This window comes from Mus caroli, unplaced genomic scaffold (genome assembly GCF_978045245.1).
Source record: "Mus caroli unplaced genomic scaffold, Mus_caroli_1 scaffold_6, whole genome shotgun sequence".
NCBI classification, from domain to species: domain Eukaryota; kingdom Metazoa; phylum Chordata; class Mammalia; order Rodentia; family Muridae; genus Mus; species Mus caroli.
Genome location: NW_028227261.1, coordinates 4,353,340 through 4,371,928, shown reverse-complemented (window position 1 = coordinate 4,371,928; position 18,589 = coordinate 4,353,340). Strand labels below are relative to the sequence as shown.

The 18,589-nt window shown below is 49.1% G+C and overlaps 1 protein-coding gene across 1 annotated transcript in view; it reads left to right on the top strand.

Annotated features, from left to right (window-relative positions):
- The first annotated feature begins 273 nt into the window (after positions 1-273).
- Dnajc11 (DnaJ heat shock protein family (Hsp40) member C11) overlaps positions 274-18,589 on the top strand; it is a 48,537-nt gene continuing 30,221 nt past the window's right edge. Inside the window, exons 1-2 of the mRNA XM_021160017.3 lie at positions 274-386; positions 17,949-18,078. Of these exons, the coding sequence (XP_021015676.1) occupies positions 315-386; positions 17,949-18,078 (202 nt within the window). The 5' untranslated portion in view covers positions 274-314. The remainder of the gene's footprint in view (positions 387-17,948; positions 18,079-18,589) is intronic.

Here is an 18,589-nt window from a genome sequence, read left to right as displayed (position 1 = left end):
ATGCTGGTACACACATACACAGGCTTCACACATACACACACACAGACTGCACCCACACAGGCTGGTATACACAAACACGCGCGCGCGCACGCACACACACACACACACAGAGGCTGGTATACACATACACCTCCCAGCTTCCGGCCTCGGCCGCGCGGGGGCGCAGTGCGCAGGCGCGTCCCGAGGGCTGCTGTGCGGCTCCGGGCCGCCAGGGGCCGCTGTGACGTGAGCGGGAGGCGCGCGGGAAGCGCCACGCAGCGCCGGACCCTCTTAACCACGGCCTCGCCGGTTTGGCGGGGTGAAAGGTTGCGAAGATGGCGACGGCCTTGAGCGAGGAGGAGCTGGACAATGAAGACTATTACTCACTGCTGAACGTGCGCAGGGAGGTGAGGCCCGCGGCGTGGCGTCAGCGAGGCTGAGGCCCGGCTCGGTGGTTCTGGACGGTCGGACGGGCGGCTCTGGCCCCGCAGCCGCCCCGGCAAGGCCACGGCCCGGCCCGGAGGCCGCGTGACCCCGCCGCCGTGCGCGCCTGCCAGCCGTCCAGCTGCCCGCACCGCCGCGACCCTCGCGCCCCGGCGCGGGTCCAGCGTCCGCCCGGCGCCCCGCGACCCGTGCGTGGCGTGCACCGTGCCCAGGCCGGGCCGGGACCCACGCACTCGCTGGAAGGGGGACGAGGACCCCGGGGCAGCCGCTGCAGTGGGGGACCAGGTCCCTGCGACCCGGTCCCACGCTTCCCCTACATACTCCTGCCCTAGGCTAGGGGTAGGGTCATCAGCCTGAGCCAGGAGCTGGGCGAACGCAGCCCGGGACACCAAGGTCAAGGCCACAGGGAGCCTCTCCATGCTTCGGTCGGACCCTCAATCGCTGGCGCTTCCGAAGCTGAGGCTACCCTCCCAGGCTGGCGTTTCGTGCCCTCCTCCGATCCCTTGAGCCTTTGCCCCGAAATCAGAGAGCAAGACCTCTCCAGCCTCGACTCAGGGGCCGTGGATGAGCAAGAAGTGCTAGGCCAGAGACGCACCGGCGCTCTGACTGCACTTCAGCATCCAGTGCTGGCCTGCGGATTCACGCGGTCTCCTCGAGAATAAAAAGTCACCCTAGAGGCCCGCACTGTCTGGCACGTGTATACATACCTCTCATACTTTCTTGTTCTCTATGGCTAGTCCGCACTTGAGCTCCGTTAGAGAAGGGTTTCCGGAAAGGCTTCCAAGGTCAGGTCACGAAAGGTATTCTCAAGGTCTGTGGCTGCTGGGTCCAAGTTGTCAGTCCTTCCACACAAGTCCCAATCCTGTCTTTTAGGTTTTCTGGTAAAGATCAAAAGTAACGGAATTGTGCTATCCTCAGCAAAGCTAACCCAGTTGCCAGTAAAAGTTGGTCTGTGTGTTAATAACCAATATCTTTCTGAGTGTTTTCTGCACAGCCACCTGCTGAAAGAACTGACTCAGTGTCTCTTTAAATTGTGATAGGCGCTCTCATAACAATCCAGTACGAATGAGTATATATGTATATGTACATATATATATGTGTGTGTGTATACATATATATACATGTATATATATATTCAATCAGTAATTATAATCGAGGGAACAAACAGGTGCAATTCGTCCCTGGGCAGTCTAACTCCAGAAACCCAGCTCTTGAACTCTACTGCTGCCTCAATTTACCACTCCATATACAGCAAAGCTCTTTGTCTCTATACTGTGCCCTGTATCAGCCACTGCTTACTACAGAAACTCCCCAGGAAACGTTTGCTGGACTTCCAGGTTAGCAGTTGAATGAAGCTGTAGGTTTTCCCCTGAGTTATTTTGTTTTTGTTTGTTTTTTTCTGACACAGTGTAGTGCTGGCAAGAACTCACTGTGTAGACCAGGCTAGCCTTGAACTCTCAGAGATCTGACTGCCTCTGCCACTCAAATGCTAGGAATAAAGGCCAGAGGCACAAGGCACAGACATTTCCTGGTTCTTGAAGAAGCAGAGTGGTAAAAGGAATCAACCTTTCTGAGATGCGTTTGCTGTTTTCTTTCCTTTTAAATCTCTGAGTTCTGACTAGTCTGGGTTGTTAGCAATTGAGCCGCCATTCTGAGCTACTGAACCTATGCCAGTGCAGGTGCTCAGGCATGTGAACCCTCTGGGATTTCAGGGCCTTTCATTGCTATTGCACTGGGATAGGAGCCAAAGAAACACTTCTTTTAAAGGAATGTTTTACCTCTGCCAGTGAGTGGAGGCACTCTCTGCATTTATAACTAGATGAAGTCCTCACCAGACAAGCCTCTGTCTCGGGTTGTTCTTGTCAACACATCTGGTGTTGAATGCCATCCTGTCTGCTTGCTGACTTTGTGGCTGCTGCTTCTACTGCAAAGAAAGCTTTGCAGATGATGACATTGGTGTTTGCTAGGTTTCTGTTTGCTTTGTATTTTCAGACCTGAAGTTGAAATAGCATGCTTTAGCCAGAGAACAAAACAGAAGAAATCTTCATTCTTGTGCTCGCATGTGAGCATGTGTGCTTGTGTGCTTGTGTTGTGTGTCTGAGCAGCTGCTGCGTTTGCTGTCTGTTCCTGTGGGAATCCTCTGCTCTTCCCACCAGCACTCAGAAGCACCTTCAAAGGACATCTTCAGAATGGTCAGCCTTCCACCAGGTTCAGTCTCTTTCCTAGAAAAGTTGCAAGTGGAAGCAACGCTGCAGAACTAGGACATTCTGATTCCGGGTTATAAGCACTGAGCTGGGCTGTAGCTCCGTCCATAGAATGTTTGTCTAACATGCATGAAACCATGACCCATATCAGGCCCTGCATTTACTGAATAAACTGGGCACAGTGCCACTTGGGAAGTAGAAATAGGTTGGTTTAGGCATTTAAGGTGTCCTCCGCTACACAAGTAGTTTGAAGCCAGCCTGGCCTACGGGAGACCACACCTCAAAAAGGCAAAGTAAAAGTTAAATGCAGAAGAGAACTAAATAAATAAGTAACAAATGCCAGAAACGTCCTAAGAAAGAACCTCCCTTCTCAGGGTTTAAGCTGCACAATATCACTCTGAATGTTTTGTGTCAGGAGGTAGCCAGGATCACAAAATCCTGCCATAAACAAAACCTGTGGCCCTGGTGAGGCCCCTTCACTGTTGCGGAGCTTCTGTCTGTTGGTAGAGGGCCCTCACCCTTGGGTGAGTCGCCATTAGTGGAGCTCACGAAAACAGCTTGGCTGTGTGGTTGGCCGCGTTAGATGTCTGGTCAGGACTAAAATCAGACCCATCTGACTTCGGGTGGGTTTTTCCAAACATTTGAAGAAAGAATTCCTTGACAACAAGCTAGCATTAAATTTACTGATTGTTAGCTTTTTATGGATTTTTTTCTTTTAGACGTGTTTGAGTGCTATGCATGAATGCAAATATGTGCGCTGTGTGCATTCCTATGAATAGTTGGGAGCTATTGGGAGGCGAGGAACTGAACCTCAGTCATGTGCAAGAACAGCAAGTGTGCTTAACTACTGAGCTATTCTAAGGCCCTTTTTATAGAATTTTTTGTTTGTTTTTTTGTTTTGGTTTTTCAAGACAGGGTTTCTCTGTGTAGCCCTGGCTATCCTAGAACTCACTTTGTAGACCAAGCTGGCCTCGAACTCAGAAATCCGCCTGCCTCTGCCTCCTGAGTGCTGGGATTCCTAAATAATATGGTCTGGTTTCTTCTTTATCACTCTCATGTTACACTCTAAAGAATTTCATTTTAGCAGTGCATTCTGAAGCAGTAAACTAATCATGAGTTCAAGACCAGCCAGGTCTACATTAAAACAAAACAAACAAACAAAAAACCCCGTCTAAAGAAACCTGACTGGTCCTCGTGTAGTCTTTTGATCAGCCAACCTCCTTTTCAAGGCTGTGGGGGATTTGAGGTACTGACGATTGTTTCTGTTTGTTCTGTTTTGTGTCTGTGGTTCTCTGTGTGAAGGTCGGAGGACAGCTTACAGGAGTTGGTTCTCACCCTCTGTGATGTAGGTTTCTCTTCATGAGGTCAGTAAAGAGTCAGGTGATCCTCTGGGTTTCTCACGGACACATGTTCCAAGTGGGACGTTTGTGGCAGTGACTGTGAGTCGGTGCTTGCCTTGGGTCTGGTAGGGCCGGGCCTGGCTGGTCACAACCAGAATTGACCAGGTAAGCCAGGAGGCTCAGGGCCAGGAATTGCAGCCCATTCTGCCTGCACCTAGCCTGCAAGTTCTTAGCAGTGGAGATGCCAGTGCTAGAGAGAACGCGTGGCTTTTGTCCCGGGGCTGCTTCTGTTGGGGGGTGCGCTGCTAGCACTGCCCATTTTCGTGTAATTACGTGTAGTGCTTATTGTATTTGTGCATGGGCATCATGTAATTACATGTATGGGAGTCGATTCTGTCCTTTCGTTGTGTGGGAACTCAGGGCATCAGGCTTGGCAGCAAGCTCCTTTACCCACCAAGACAGCTTACACACCAGTCTGGTTTTCTTTGACACAGAAGTGTAGCTAACAGGCTGGGTGTGGTAGTGCCTACCTTTAACTCCTGGACTCCAGAAACGGGCCAATGAGTGAGTGAGTGAGTGAGTGAGTGAGTGAGAGAGAGAGAGAGAGAGAGAGAGAGAGAAAGAGAGAGAAAGAGAAGGGAGAGAGAGAGAGAAGGAAGGGGGAGAGAGAGAGGGAAGGAGGGAAAAAATAAATAAGCACCTACTGTAAGCTAGGGTTATGCTTATTGCCATTTGGGTAGAATGTGTGTAAAGTGCTAGACATAAGGAGTTATCCAGTTGATGGGGGTGAGGTTCTGCTTATTGTGAAGATATACACATAGCATGGTGAAGCATGGCTTTAATCCTAGCACTTGGAAGGTAAACACAAGGTCAGGAGTTCAAGGTCCACATCGGCTCTGTAGGGAGTTTGAGGATACCCTGTTACAAAAGACAAACCAAAAAGGTGTGTGTGTGGACAGCCTTAGTATGCCTTGCACTGATGAGGCTGCTCATCTGGTGTGCCCATGGAATCAGTGCTGGTGACATGACTCAGTGGCAGAGGTGCCGTGTGTGCATGGACCTGGGCCGCATCTTCAGTACCACAGGAGAAGAGAGTGTCAGAATGTGAGTTTGTTCTTTCTGAAAGGTATCGCTGTCCTTCAGATTGGTGCTTCCTGCAGAATTGACTTAGGGTGGCGCTCTGCTGGCAGGTGAGCCAGGGCACGGGGTGTACCACAGAGCAGAAACTAGAAACTGGAGAGTCACATGAAGGGGGACTCCAAAGAGAGAGGCAGGGCGAAAGGAGGTGAGGAGTGTGAGGTGGCCAGGGTGACTAGGAAGCAGTTTGAGAGAGGCGGCCCGTGGAGGATGCTCGGCCAGGTTCAATGTCATCTCAGTGTAATTAGCCAGCAGGACAAAGTTAGAGTTACTTCGTTAGTGAACCCTAAGCCGGTTACTACCTTCCTGCTTTGGGCGTTTCAGTGACAGCTTCTTTTTTTTTTTTTTTTTTTTTTTTTTTGGTTTTTCGAGGCAGGGTTTCTCTGTGTAGCCTTGGCTGTCCTGGAACTCACACTGTAGACCAGGCTGGCCTCGAACTCAGAAATCCGCCTACCTCTGCCTCCCGAGTGCTGGGATTAAAGGCGTGCGCCACCACGCCCGGCCAGTGACAGCTTCTTGAAAGGCTTATGCTCTGGTTCTACATTGCCCAGACAGTGTCCTCTCCTCAGAGATTTCAGCTGAAAGCTTGTGTTTATTGTAAAGGTGATAATAGGACGATAGAGAAGAGAAGATGGGGCCATGCTTCGCTTAGCATTGAGCGGGAAGTTTACTTTTATTAACTGTCGGTTTTAATTTTGCTTATTTTATTTATAGCTTTCTTGTTCAAATAGAAATTTAAAACAACAGGTTAGCCAGGCGTGGTGGCGCACGCCTTTAATCCCAGCACTTGGGAGGCAGAAGCAGGCAAATTTCTGAGTTCAAGGACAGCCAGGGCTACACAGAGAAACCCTGTCTCGAGAAACACACACACACTCACACAGGTTAATAAATTGTACCCGTTTCAAAGAGGAGCCAGGCACACATCTCTGACAAGGAGAGGTGGCTGCTGGGAATGTTGCTTCCTCACTGCTGTAAGGACGCACTGTGATTCCACTCTGAAAGGAACAGCCACCTTTGAGTCTCCTGAACTGTGAGCACTCCTCCACGTCAGGGGTACAGTGTTCCTTCCCTGGTGTATGGAAGCCAGAGAACTCTCCCGAAAGAAAATGCCAAGCTAAAAGAGGCGGACTACGAAGAGTATGCCTGAGTGGGCAGGGTGGGGCAGACATGCACAGAGGAGATCTAGTTCCTATGGGGGGATAAGATCTGAACTACCTGTGTTGATGGAGCCCAGAAATCTGGAGCATGTCCGTTTGCTCTGGTGTGTCAAGGGCTCTAGATAAACATTCAGGCATGATCAGGAAGAGTAATGAAATCCAAGGTGTGTCACAGTAGAGAGGTATGTGAAAGGTGGTATGTCCACTTGACCTCTGACCTTGGTGACAGCTCAAACACGGAAAGTCGAGTGTCTGATGGTGTAGCCCAGCATCTTGAACATTGAGTTCCTCTGTGCATTTGTTGGTGATGTCCACAGATTGTAATGAAGCCTCAAGGGTGACATGGAAGCCAGCTTTAATGGAGAGTCTCCTACATGGAGTCAAATATGATGTAAGGCAGCCTCAACTGAAAGGATGGGAAACTTGCCCGCCCGATCTGAATCTGTTTCTTCATCCTTTTTTTTTTTTAATGGTTGTGAGCCACCATGTGGTTGCTGGGAATTGAACTCTGGGCCTTTGGAAGAGCTGTCAGTGCTCTTAACCTCTGAGCCATCTCTCCAGCCTGATGGTATTCTTTTTTTTTTTTTTTTAAAGATTTATTTATTAGTATACATAAATTCACTGTAGCTGACTTCAGACACACCAGAAGAGGGCGTCAGATCTCAGGGTGGTTGTGAGCCACCATGTGGTTGCTGGGATTTGAACTAAGGACCTTTGGAAGAGCAGTCAGTGCCCTTACCCGCTGAGCCATCTCACCAGCCCCCCCATTTCTTCATCCTTAAAGTCAGGCAGTTCTGTCTGCAAGGCTGAAGTGAGGTACACATCTGACACTTCTGTAGAGACAAGCATATGGTTCTCTGCACTTGCCACTCTGCCTGCCATCTTTGCAGGGAGTAAAAGTGAGGAGTTGGGTGTGATGTCACTGGATGGTGGAGAGCTGGCTGGATTAGTAGTATACAGCTGTGTTACCAGCACTTGACCAGACTGCAAGGACTGCTCTGAGTATAAGGCCAGCGTGTGTCTGTATAGTAAGACTTCGTCAGCCAGGCAGTGATCCCAGCACTTGGGAGGCAGAGGCAGGTGGATTTCTAAGTTCGAAGCCAACCTGGTGCAGTGAGTTTCAGGATAGCCCAGGTTATACAGAAAAACCCTGTCTTGACCCCCGCACCCCCCCCCCAAAAAAAATGAGTGAAGAAAGAAAAACAAACAAACTTGGGCTGGAGAGATGGCTCAGCAGATAACAGCACTGACTGCTCAATTCCCAGCACCCACATGGTGGCTCACAACCATCTGTAATGGAATCCAACGCCCTCTCCTGGTGTGTATGAAGACAGTAACAGTGTACTCACAGACACTAAATAAATAGAAATCTTAAAAAAAAAAAAAAAAAAAAAAAAAGACTTCAAAGAAGAACAGATTGTCTCAAAGGAAAAGTGTGTGTCTGCACAAGCTGTAATTAGCTGCTTAAATGTGTGGAGGAGTCCCTGGCATTTCCCTCTCTGCATGTTTCCCTGAGTGGGTGGACCCTCAGTTCATTTGGGCCCCCACTCTTTGATGTTACGAATTCCTCTCCTGCATCCCAGGCTGGCTTATGAGCTCACTGTATTAAAGGATGACCTTGAACTCCTGGTCCTCCGTCTCAGTGGCTGGGGTTACAAGTATGTGTCCGGTCTGCTATCCCCTCTTAGGTTCCGAGTAAGTGTCGAAGTCAAGCTCCATTAAAGAAATTAGTGTGTGGGGGGGCAGGGGTCGGGGTGGGGGGGGATAGAGGATAGACACACAGATACTCCAGCGTCAGAATGCCGGTGTGGAAGAGGTCAAAGGACAACTGTGAGAGGCATGTCTCTCTGGGTTGGCAGCTTGGCAGCAAGTGTCTCATCCACTGAACCGTGCCACTGGCCCCTGGGTCCATTTTGAAAGCCTTTAATAAGCTAGATGTGCTATGTTTCCTGTCTGGTTTGTGGTGACATTTACCTCTTTCACTTCAAGGAAGCTATGATCAGTTACTGCCTCTGTCACCACTGTGTGCCCTGCAGAGATAGGAAACAGTTCAGATGGTTTTAGCCATCTTGTACAGTATGCTCTGATGTTCAGGTGACTGCAGTTGCCACAGTGTGTTTCTGCAGCACTTCCTTGTTGAACAGTAGAGGGCTGTTCTTGACAAACGTCCCCTAAAGGGATGAGCAGATGGGCGGGTGTCCACATTAACAGCTGCCCAACTCCTCCCTCCCTCTTACCTCTTCCCCAGCAGCAGTTCCTATCAGCTTGCTGCCTCTGGCCTTCTTCTGATGGCATGCCTCAGCCTCTCTCAAGAGCTGATGCAAGCTAAAGCCACACAGTGTCCTATTTAGATCTCTCCTTGCCTTCTGACCACCCTAACTTCTGTGCCACTGATGTTAGCATTTCAGACCTGCTCCCAGGTGAAGTCCGTGTGTGGTTGTGAACTGCCAGGCATGGGTGCTGGGACCTGTCCTTGGGTCCTTTGCAAGAGCAGTACAAGGGCTTTTGACTGCTAAACCATCTCTTCAGCCCTTGTTCAATGGTCTTAAGAATGAAACCACATCTAGTTTGTTGTCTCCCAAGGGTAGGGGCCATCTTGTGATGTTTTTGTTTCTTTGGTGGTACCCAGGGCCTAGCTGACATTAGTCATCCTGCTGACAGGAGCGGTATGCATCTGATTCCCCACCCCCATACACACACACACCTGTGTGGGTTTGTTTTACTTTGTATAACACCCACCCTTAGAGTTCTGGTTTGTTTTGCATGAGTATGTGTGTTCCTGTGGGTGTGTTGTTGCTGGGGGTGGGGGTGTTGGTATTGAACCCAGGGATTGCTAATTCAGGTGTTTACATGGCTGGCCACCTTGTCCTGGGGGTCCTGACTCTGCCCCCTGAGTGAGTATTGGGTTTAAACAGGCTGCCACACCCACCCGCATCTTACACAGTGCAGTGGGAGGATCTGAACTCTGGGTCTATTGCTCCATCTTCAGGGTCCTTAATACCCCTGTATTGAGGCTCCGGTTGCTGGTACAGCCTTCTAGTTGCTTCAGGAACTGACTACTGGAAAGAATTTCTTCATCTTTGTTCTGGAAAATCTGTGCTTTCTCTTATGAAAATTGTCTGAAGTCAGATACAGGAGGAAAAAACCAATTCATGCACAGGGGTGCACTGGCCCAGAGCAGTGCGCTTTGGGCATCTGTGCAGGCCTGCGGAGAGCACCTGCAAGAGAAAGCAGGGCTCTTTCCTGCGGAGTTTGACTTTGCCATCCGGCAAGTGTTGTCTCCTCTTGGGTTCTTTGTTGAAGTCTTTCTCACCAACACCAGTAATGATGTCTGAAACAACAAGGTTCCCATGGTGGGGGGAAGAATTTGCACACTGTTTCTCTTGCCAGGCCATGCACAGCTGCACTCTGCAGTACACAGAGGCCATGCACAGCTGCACTCTGCAGTACACAAAGGCCATGCACAGCTGCACTCTGCAGTACACAGAGGCCAGTGCACAGCTGCACTCTGCAGTACACAGAGGCCATGCACAGCTGCACTCTGCAGTACACAGAGGCCATGCACAGCTGTACTCTGCAGTACACAGAGGCCATGCACAGCTGCACTCTGCAGTACACAGAGGCCATGCACAGCTGCACTCTGCAGTACACAAAGGCCATGCACAGCTGCATTCTGCAGTACACAGAGGCCAGTGCTGCCTGTCTTTTCCTGCTTGACAGGCTCTTCCCTCTGCATGGCTAAGGTGTTGGTTACAGATAAGTTCCTCCCCCAAGAACCAGCCTTGGGTGTTGTCTTAGTCAGGGTTTCTATTCCTGCACAAACATCATGACCAAGAAAGAAGCAAGTTGGGGAGGAAAGGGTTTATTTGGCTTGCACTTCCATGCTGCTGTTCATCACTAAGGAAGTCAGGACTGGAACTCAAGCAGGTCAGAAAGCAGGAGCTGATGCAGAGGCCATGGAGGGATGTTCCTTACTGGCTTGCTCAGCCTGCTCTCTTATAGAACCCAAGACTACCAGCCCAGAGATGGTCCCACCCACAAAGGGCCTTTCCCCCTTGATCACTAATTGAGAAAATGCCTTACAGTTGGATCTTGTGGAGGCATTTCCTCAACTGAAGCTCCTTTCTCTGTGATAACTCCAGCTGTGTCAAGTTGACACAAAACTAGCCAGTACAATTGACCCCTTGTCAACTTGACGCACAAACACATCACTAGTAAGCCTCAACCCTTACATTTTTAATCCCCAAGACCTAAATAACTTTAAACGTCCCACAGTCTTTAAATATTCTTAAATTTTCAATCTCTTTAAAATATCCATCTCTTTTAAAATCCAAAGTCTTTTTACAATTAAAAGTCTCTTAACTGTGGGCTCCACTAAAATAGTTTCTTCCTTCAAGAGGGAAAATATCAGGGCACAGTCACAATCAAAGCAAAAATCAATCTCCAACCATCCAATGTCTGGGATCCAACTCATGATCTTCTGGGCTCCTCCAAGGGCTTGGGTCACTTCTCCAGCCATGCTCTTTGTAGCACACATGTCATCCTCTAGGCTCCAGATGCCTGTACTCCACTGCTGCTGCTCTTGGTGGTCATCTCATAGTACTGGCATCTACAATACACTGAATGACCCCTTCAGTCCTGGGCTGTCAATTGCAACTGAGGCTGCACCTTCACCAATGGCCTCTCACAGTGCCGAGCCTCAGCTGCTCTGCGTGACCCCTTCATGCCTTCAAAACCAGTACCACCTGGGTGACTCTTACACATTACCAAGTCCAGCCACAGCACAAGGTACAACCTTGGCTATCTCTAGAACACAGCCTCTGTGCTTTTAGAAAACACTTCCCAGAAGATGTCACCTCAGTGATGCTGGTCTCTTCTTAATCACCACTAATTTCTTAGCTCCAGCTAACCAGCATCAATAGTCCCAGTAATGCAAAGTTTTTGCTTTAGTAGTTCTAGTATCTTGTTAATCACAGCTGATTCTTCAGCCCCAGCTAACCAGAACCACAGAATCTTCACAACCAAAGTAACAATGGCCCTGAAAAGAGTCTTTAATTTTCCCTCTGAAATTTCACAAGCCAGGCCTCCATCTTCTGCACTGTTTTCAACCTTATCTTCCAAGCTCCTACACAACATCTGACAGAGCTCTTAACACCGAATGGATCTTCTGGCCCAAAGTTCCAAAGTCCTTCCACAATCCTCCCTAAAACATGGCCAGGTTGTCACAGGAATACCCCACTCTGCTGGTACCAGTTTGTCTTAGTCAGGGTTTCTATTCCTGTACAAACATCATGACCAAGAAGCAAGTTGGGGAGGAAAGGGTTTATTCAGCTTACACTTCCATACTGCTTTTCATCACCAAGGAAGTCAGGACTGGAACTCAAGCAGGTCAGAAGGCAGGAGCTGATGCAGAGGCCATGGAGGGATGTTCCTTATTGGCTTGCTTCCCCTGGCTTGCTCAGCCTGCTCTCTTATAGAACCCAAGACTACCAGCCCAGAGATGGTCCCACCCACAAGGGGCCTTTCCCCCTTGATTACTAATTGAGAAAATGCCTTACAGTTGGATCTCATGGAGGCATTTCCTCAACTGAAGCTCCTTTCTCTGTGATAACTCCAGCTGTGTCAAGTTGACACAAAACTAGCCAGTACAGGTGTAGAATCTCACTGAGACAGAAAGAGGCAGATCCCTTGAGTTCTAGGCTACCCAAGGCTAGCTGTGTAATAGAAGGAAAGGAAAAGGGAAGGGAAGACTGTGTTGAGTGGGCAGATGGTCTCAGCATGTGGTGGGGTCTGACCGTGTAAAGGGTCAGGCTGTAGAGTAGGACACTTAGAGAAGGGAGTACAGGCTGTGCCACTTCCAGCTCCAGGGCTTTCCAGCCCTGAGGAGAGCAGGGTTTGGTCTCTGCTGTCAGTATCTTAGTGACACAGTGAACCATGGTCCCTTTCCTTAAGCAGCAGCTCCTGTCCAGCCCAGACTGGCATGCTATTCACTAGCTCCCAAATCCTCCCTATAGGATCATTTTCCAAAGCACAGGCCCTTACTAGCTGATGCAGGGTTTTTCTTTCTCCTTCGAGTATCATGGAACATCCAGGCAATGATGTGTCCTCGGTTGTAGTGATTAGGTAGACTTCCCCATTCAGTGGGGAGATGGGCTTCAGAGAGAAGCCAAAGCTCTGTTCTTAAAGTGATGTGTGGTTGAAGTATGACTCACTGTGCTGAGCATGCTCTGTTCGCTCTTCACAGGATTGAAGAGCATAAGGATTAAGAGCATAAGCATTGCCATTGTAAGCACCTTGCAGCAAGTATTTCTGGCTCTTTGTTTGCCTGGCACGTAGTAGGACTGCTCTTCCTGGTGCCTGTTTGGTGCATGGAGACTGTGTTGCTTGTTGTAGGCCGTCAATAGGAGTTGGACATATGGCATCTTCATCTTCAGATGGTCAAAGGTCTCAAAACCAACCGAAACCGACAGTCAAGCACTGAGTGTGGACAGCCCAAGTCTGCTTCTCCCCTCCCCCCAGGACCCACAGAGTGAGCTCTGTGTCGTGTGCTCATGTGGTAGATGTTAAGGTGGGGTTTGAGGCTAGCCTGTCTCAGTGTTGCTGAGAGGCCATGTGCCGCGTCTCCCGTTTCTTATCCTGATGGTGGACATTCTCTGTCCTCACTATGGAGCATCTCTCACTGGCACGTCTGCTGGTCAGAACTGGTTCTCTTCACCACAGAGCCACTCCTCAACCCTGGCCCTTTGTGCTTGGTGTCTTGCTTGATGAGTGTGCTGCTCCCAGAACTGGCCTTTCTTTGGAGGAGGCTTTGGCGTGGGGAGTGCCAGCCATGCAGTGGTTGAAACTGTCCTTTCCTCTTTAGTTTTTAGAGTATATTGAGAAGAGTGTGCCTGCGCTGGCCTTGCTCTTAGTTGTTGGGTGATTTTTGTCATTTGTTTGAGGAACACTATTTGGTGTTTGAAACAGGGTCTTATTTTATAGCCTAGGCTGGCCAAAATTCGTCCAGGCCTCCTTCATCTAGCTCTTGAATGCTGGAGTTACTGGCATGATCTATCATGCCTGGCTGCATTAAGAGACCTTGATTTCTGACGCCTATATCCTGAAGAGTTGTGAGCTTGTTCCTCCCTTTGTTTGTAATTTCATCCTTTTTTTTTTTTTTTTTTTTTTTCGAGACAGGGTTTCTCTGTGTAGCCCTGACTGTCCTGGAACTCACTCTGTAGACCAGGCTGGACTCGAACTCAGAAATCCACCTGCCTCTGCCTCCCGAGTGCTGGGATTAAAGGCGTGTGCTACCACACCGGGCTGATTTCATCTTTTAAAGGTTTTTTTTTCTCCTTATTTAGTTTTTGTGTTAGTCTTTTTTCTGCTGCTATAATAAAATGCTTGAGATTGAGCACTGTAAAGGATAGAAGGTTAATATAGCTTGTTGCTTGGGAGATAGATGCAGGATGCCAGCCGCTTCTGTTCATCTCTGGTAAAGAAAGGCCTTGTAGGGATGATAACGGGAGCTGGAGCGGCCCGGGGCCCAGCAACTTCCACAGCCCAGTCTCTTGAGCATCAGCTCTGGGGACCAAGCTTGTAGCACACTTCAAGGACATTCTTGGTAGGTGGATGGGTGGGTGGTTTAGTTATGTGAATGCATGCACACATGTGTGAGCATGGGCAAATGTACCTGTGCATTCCCAGAGGTTACACGAAGGTGGGAGGAGTGACCAGCTTGTCAAATGGATGCTGGATTCTGAGCCCTGGCCCTCGTGATTGAACTGTAAGCTCTCTTAACCACTGAGCCACCTCCGCAGCCATGTAGTGGATTATAGTCACAAATTTCTCCTAATATTGCCTTTGATTCGTCCTGTAGGTTTTGGCATGTTGTATTTTATTTTCCTGTGTTTATTTAACCTGCCTGTTTATTTAACCTGCCTGTTTATTTAACCTGCCTTATGATTTCTTCTTTGGCTCCTGAAGGCTGAATGGAATGTTATCTATAGCTCAAATATGAGTGGTATGTTATCTATAGCTCGGGTTTATGCAGTCTCCTTTGATAGGCTTTGATTGGCTTCTGATTTCATGTGGGTGATAGGAATGATTCTTTGTGTGTCCATCTTCAAGATCTGTTGCAGAGCTAGACAGATGAGTTGGAGTTTAAGAGTGTTTGCTGTTCTGTTCTGCAGAGGACCCGAGCTTAGTTCCTAGCACCCATGTTAGCAGCTCACAACCACCGCTAGCCTGGCTTCAAAGGAGCTACCATCTCCCTTTTCTGGCTTTTGTGCACACTGCACACATGTGGCACAGACAGACAGCTACACACCTAGGTTCATGCTCACAATGAAAACTAGAAATCTTGTTAGAAGATGGATGGAGGCTTAATTTGTGGCCTAACATTCTCTTCAGATGGCTGGGGCTATCAAACTTTCAGATTTTAAACTTGGGACATCTCTGGATTTTACTGTGGAAGTTTAGAGATAAATGTAGCCTAGGTGCCCTTCTTAATGGCATCTCATTACCTTCCGAAATGGCATCGGGAGCCGAATGGTAGTGAGAAAGGTTATCATTTATGAAATATCGAACTGGTGACCTTAACTACTCAGTTGTGATGAAAGGCCCAATCTAACCTTTATTGAATGTGATATTTATTAAAAATGAAACTTCTCATTTCCATTACTTAATCAATAGCACTCTGTGCCGTTTATTAATATGATTAAAGGTGGCGTTGCAGACTAGATTCCTGCTCCGCAGATTCTTGGCTTAATTTTAATAACCAGGAAGCATCTTTCTAGCCTAGAGTCAGTCAGGTCCACTTTACCCTGCACTGGCAACTCTCATCAGACACGAGAAAGAAGGGCGTTTCCAGGAAGAAGGCCAGACAGCGTCTCTCACCTATAATCCCAACACTGAGGGAGTGGAAGTAAGAGAATGCATATGAGATCACATTGAGGCCAGCCTGGGCTACATGGTAAGAACCTATTTCAAAAACCCAGGGGGCTGGTAAGATGGCTCAGCAGGCAAAGGCGCCTGCTACCTAAGCCTGACAACCTGAGTTTGATCCTAGAACCCACGTAAAAGTGGCAGGAGAGAGCCGGGCGTGGTGGTGCATGCCTTTAATCCCAGCACTCGGGAGGCAGAGGCAGGTGGATTTCTGAGTTCGAGGCCAGCCTGGTCTACAAAGTGAGTTCCAGGACAGCCAGGGATACACAGAGAAACCCTGTCTCGAAAAAAACCAAAAAAAAAAAAAAAAAAAAAAGTGGCAGGAGAGAATAGACACCACAGAATTATCCTCTGACCTCTGTGTGCACCGTGGCACCCTCAGGCACACACATACAATATATAGAAACATGCTTACACAATAATTTTTGCTTTCAAATAAATGCAGGGCCTGAGTAATCCAAGCTCAGTGGCTAGGAGTGCTTGCCTCTCTTCCAGGGAACAGGGATTCAGTTTCCAGCATCCGTGTCAGGCAGCAGCTCACAATCATCCGTAACACGAGCTCCAGAGAACCTCGTGCTTCCTCCTGGTGTCCATGACACCTTTACACACATGTGTGCATACAAGCACATAAATAATCTTTAAGAAACAAAAAACTGCAGAGTAGTAGTGGTGCACGCCTTTAATCCCAGCACTTGGGAGGCAGAGACAGTTGGGTCTGTGACTTCTAGGCCAGCCAGGGCTAAGTGGAGGAACTATCTCAAAACAGAGGAAAGAGAAATTTACTGAAATGAATGTGTAACTAATTTTGAGTCATAGCAGTGAGCTCTCAGAAGGATGTGTGTTTTGTTTTCTGTTTACTGTTGTGACGTTTCCTGCAGTTGGCATGTTAGAAGTGTGTCACATGCACGAAGTATGTCGCATGGTTATTAGCATGAGCAGGGAAAGACTCAGACAGGAAGAAGCAAGAGAAGGTTCAGCAATGGCACTGATGAGGCCTGAGCAGTCAGCAGTGTGGTGCAGGTCTACTGTTCTCACAGCAGGGCGGTGTCCCTCCCATGTCCCATTGCTGACATGGATTGCTCTCTGGTGCTGTGCACTGCCTGGCTTGCATGTGAGTGAGCTGGTGTATGCCTCACTATAGCTAAGGGACAGTCTTGGCTCTGAGTTTCACAGGGAGGGAGCAGCTGGTTCTGAAGAGCCACCGTTTGTAAGTTTTTCTGTGTGTTGGGCTGTCTCACTGTGTAGTTAGAACGCTCTCTTGCGCAGCATCACAGAGCAGGGTCTAGACACAGGCCACTGCACCTGCCTCCTCAACCAGACTACCCAGCAAGTCATACAGGTGGCCAGATGGAGAGGGAGGAGAGGCAGGCAGCTAAAAGCTGCTCTGTAGCACTGTCCCCAAGGCTACCCCGAACAGGACGTAGAGGAAGTCATTGGTGACAGAGGGACAGTCTGCCTAGTTTTCAGAGGCAGAGTGCTGTTGCCCTTGACCCTTGACCCTCTTCTGATGGACCAGCTAACAGGGACCTCCTGGCAGCTCTTGACTGAGAGTGGCAGTGCACGGCCAAGTCTGTCCAGCAGACAGCAGGGCTCTGTGGATCCAGCCTCGTCTCTGCTTTCCTGGGTAACAGCCACATTGGGCTTTTGGGAGGTAGCCAGCAAGCCTTGTGCCCACTTCACACCTTCCCAGCACCTGTCTCCCTTTGGGGGGGTCCTCAGGATCTGGCTTTCCGCACCTGCCTGCTGTGCTGCTGGGAAGTGTGTAGACGTCATGCCACCAGAGATTATTACTGACACACCGGCCAGAGAACTTAGTCCTGGAATGGGAAGGTTGTCGATACCGCATAGAGGGATGTCACGTGACCTTTCCTTTATCAATCTAGCCCTGAGCTCACTGTGTCCCTGGGACCTCTTTTTGAGGACCTGACACTAGGGTATCATCAGCCTTGGTGTCCCATCTCCATCTAGATGGCTGATCTCTTGGGTCCCTCTTGCATAGCCAGTGACCCCCACAGGATGCGTCCCTTGTCAAGATGCGCTGGCGAGGGTGGGGTACTTAAGTATCACCTGTGATAGACAATTGTCTTGGATGCCAGTTCTAGGCCTTCCCAGAGACAGGCTGGCCAAACAGATGGTTCTCAGGGCTGTGGCAGGGCTCTGAAGAGGCTCTCGGCGGCTGCGCAGCCAAGGAGAAGATGGTTGTGCTGGCTCCTGCACTCCATGCCTATGTCCCATAGGTCTGTCTGGGAAGACCGTTCACTGCATTTCCTGTGTAGGCCCTGGCTGCTCCAGGCTAAATGGAGCATTCTCCATGTTCCCTGTCAGAGGCGAGTTAGGAGGGTGTTGCCTTTACACCATTGCCTTTGGCTTTCAAGAATCAGTATGTGCTAAGCCCTTCCCGTCAGAGAGGATTCAGCAGACATCTTGTGCCCATGGCGCCTCACTGTTCTCTCCTGTGTGCTGTCTGCTGTGGGTGGCTTAGCTGACGTGGGACCGGGCAGCGTGTAAGCCAAGGTGGAGACAGCCATTCTCATTCCCTCTGATAGCTTGTCCCCAGCAAACACAGTTGCTATTGATGTACATAATTGATCACTTTATTAACTGTGGAAATGGAGCCTTATTGGGGAAATAAAGCATAACTTGATTATGTCCGTGCGGAGGGCAGAGGGAGTGTGGCTGACAGTCCCCGTTCCAGGGCTGATTCTGATAATGATAGTGTTTAAGTGCCATTGATTGTCCTCTAATGGAATTTCTCTTCTTAGGCCTCTTCTGAAGAGCTGAAGGCTGCCTACCGGAGGCTGTGTATGCTTTACCATCCAGACAAGCACAGGGACCCAGAGCTCAAATCACAGGCAGAACGGCTGTTTAACCTTGTGCACCAGGCTTATGAAGGTCGGTGGGGAACTTGGCTTCATGCACACAGACATTCGATTTTTAAGAGACTTGATTTGTAGAAGATAGAGAGCCGGAGTCCTTAGAGATGTATAAAAGAGGTGCCTGGTTTGGTGCCTTTTACTGACAGCGCCCTTTGAAAGACTCGTTTTTTTGCTTTGGAAATCAATATGTGTCCAGTAAGAAGAAAATGAGAGTCCAGGTGAAGAAACAGGCCGGGTCTCTATGGAGGCTGCCCATGCTGCAGCCGGTTCCTGGGGTCGGCTTGGGGTGGGAAGACAGACTGATGCTTGGGGTGGGAGGACAGACTGGTGCTTGGAGAGTCTCTGCTTTTGTTCCCTTATTTTGTGAAACGCTACAAGGACTTTTTTTTAACCTGAGTGGTTTTATTGGTTTCGTATCAGTCAGTGAAAGAGGGTCTAACAAAAGCTGTATGAGCAGGCTGATGCGCATAGTTACGGCCTACACATAAAGAAGAAAACTTGGGATGTGTCTTCTCTGGGAAGGTGGA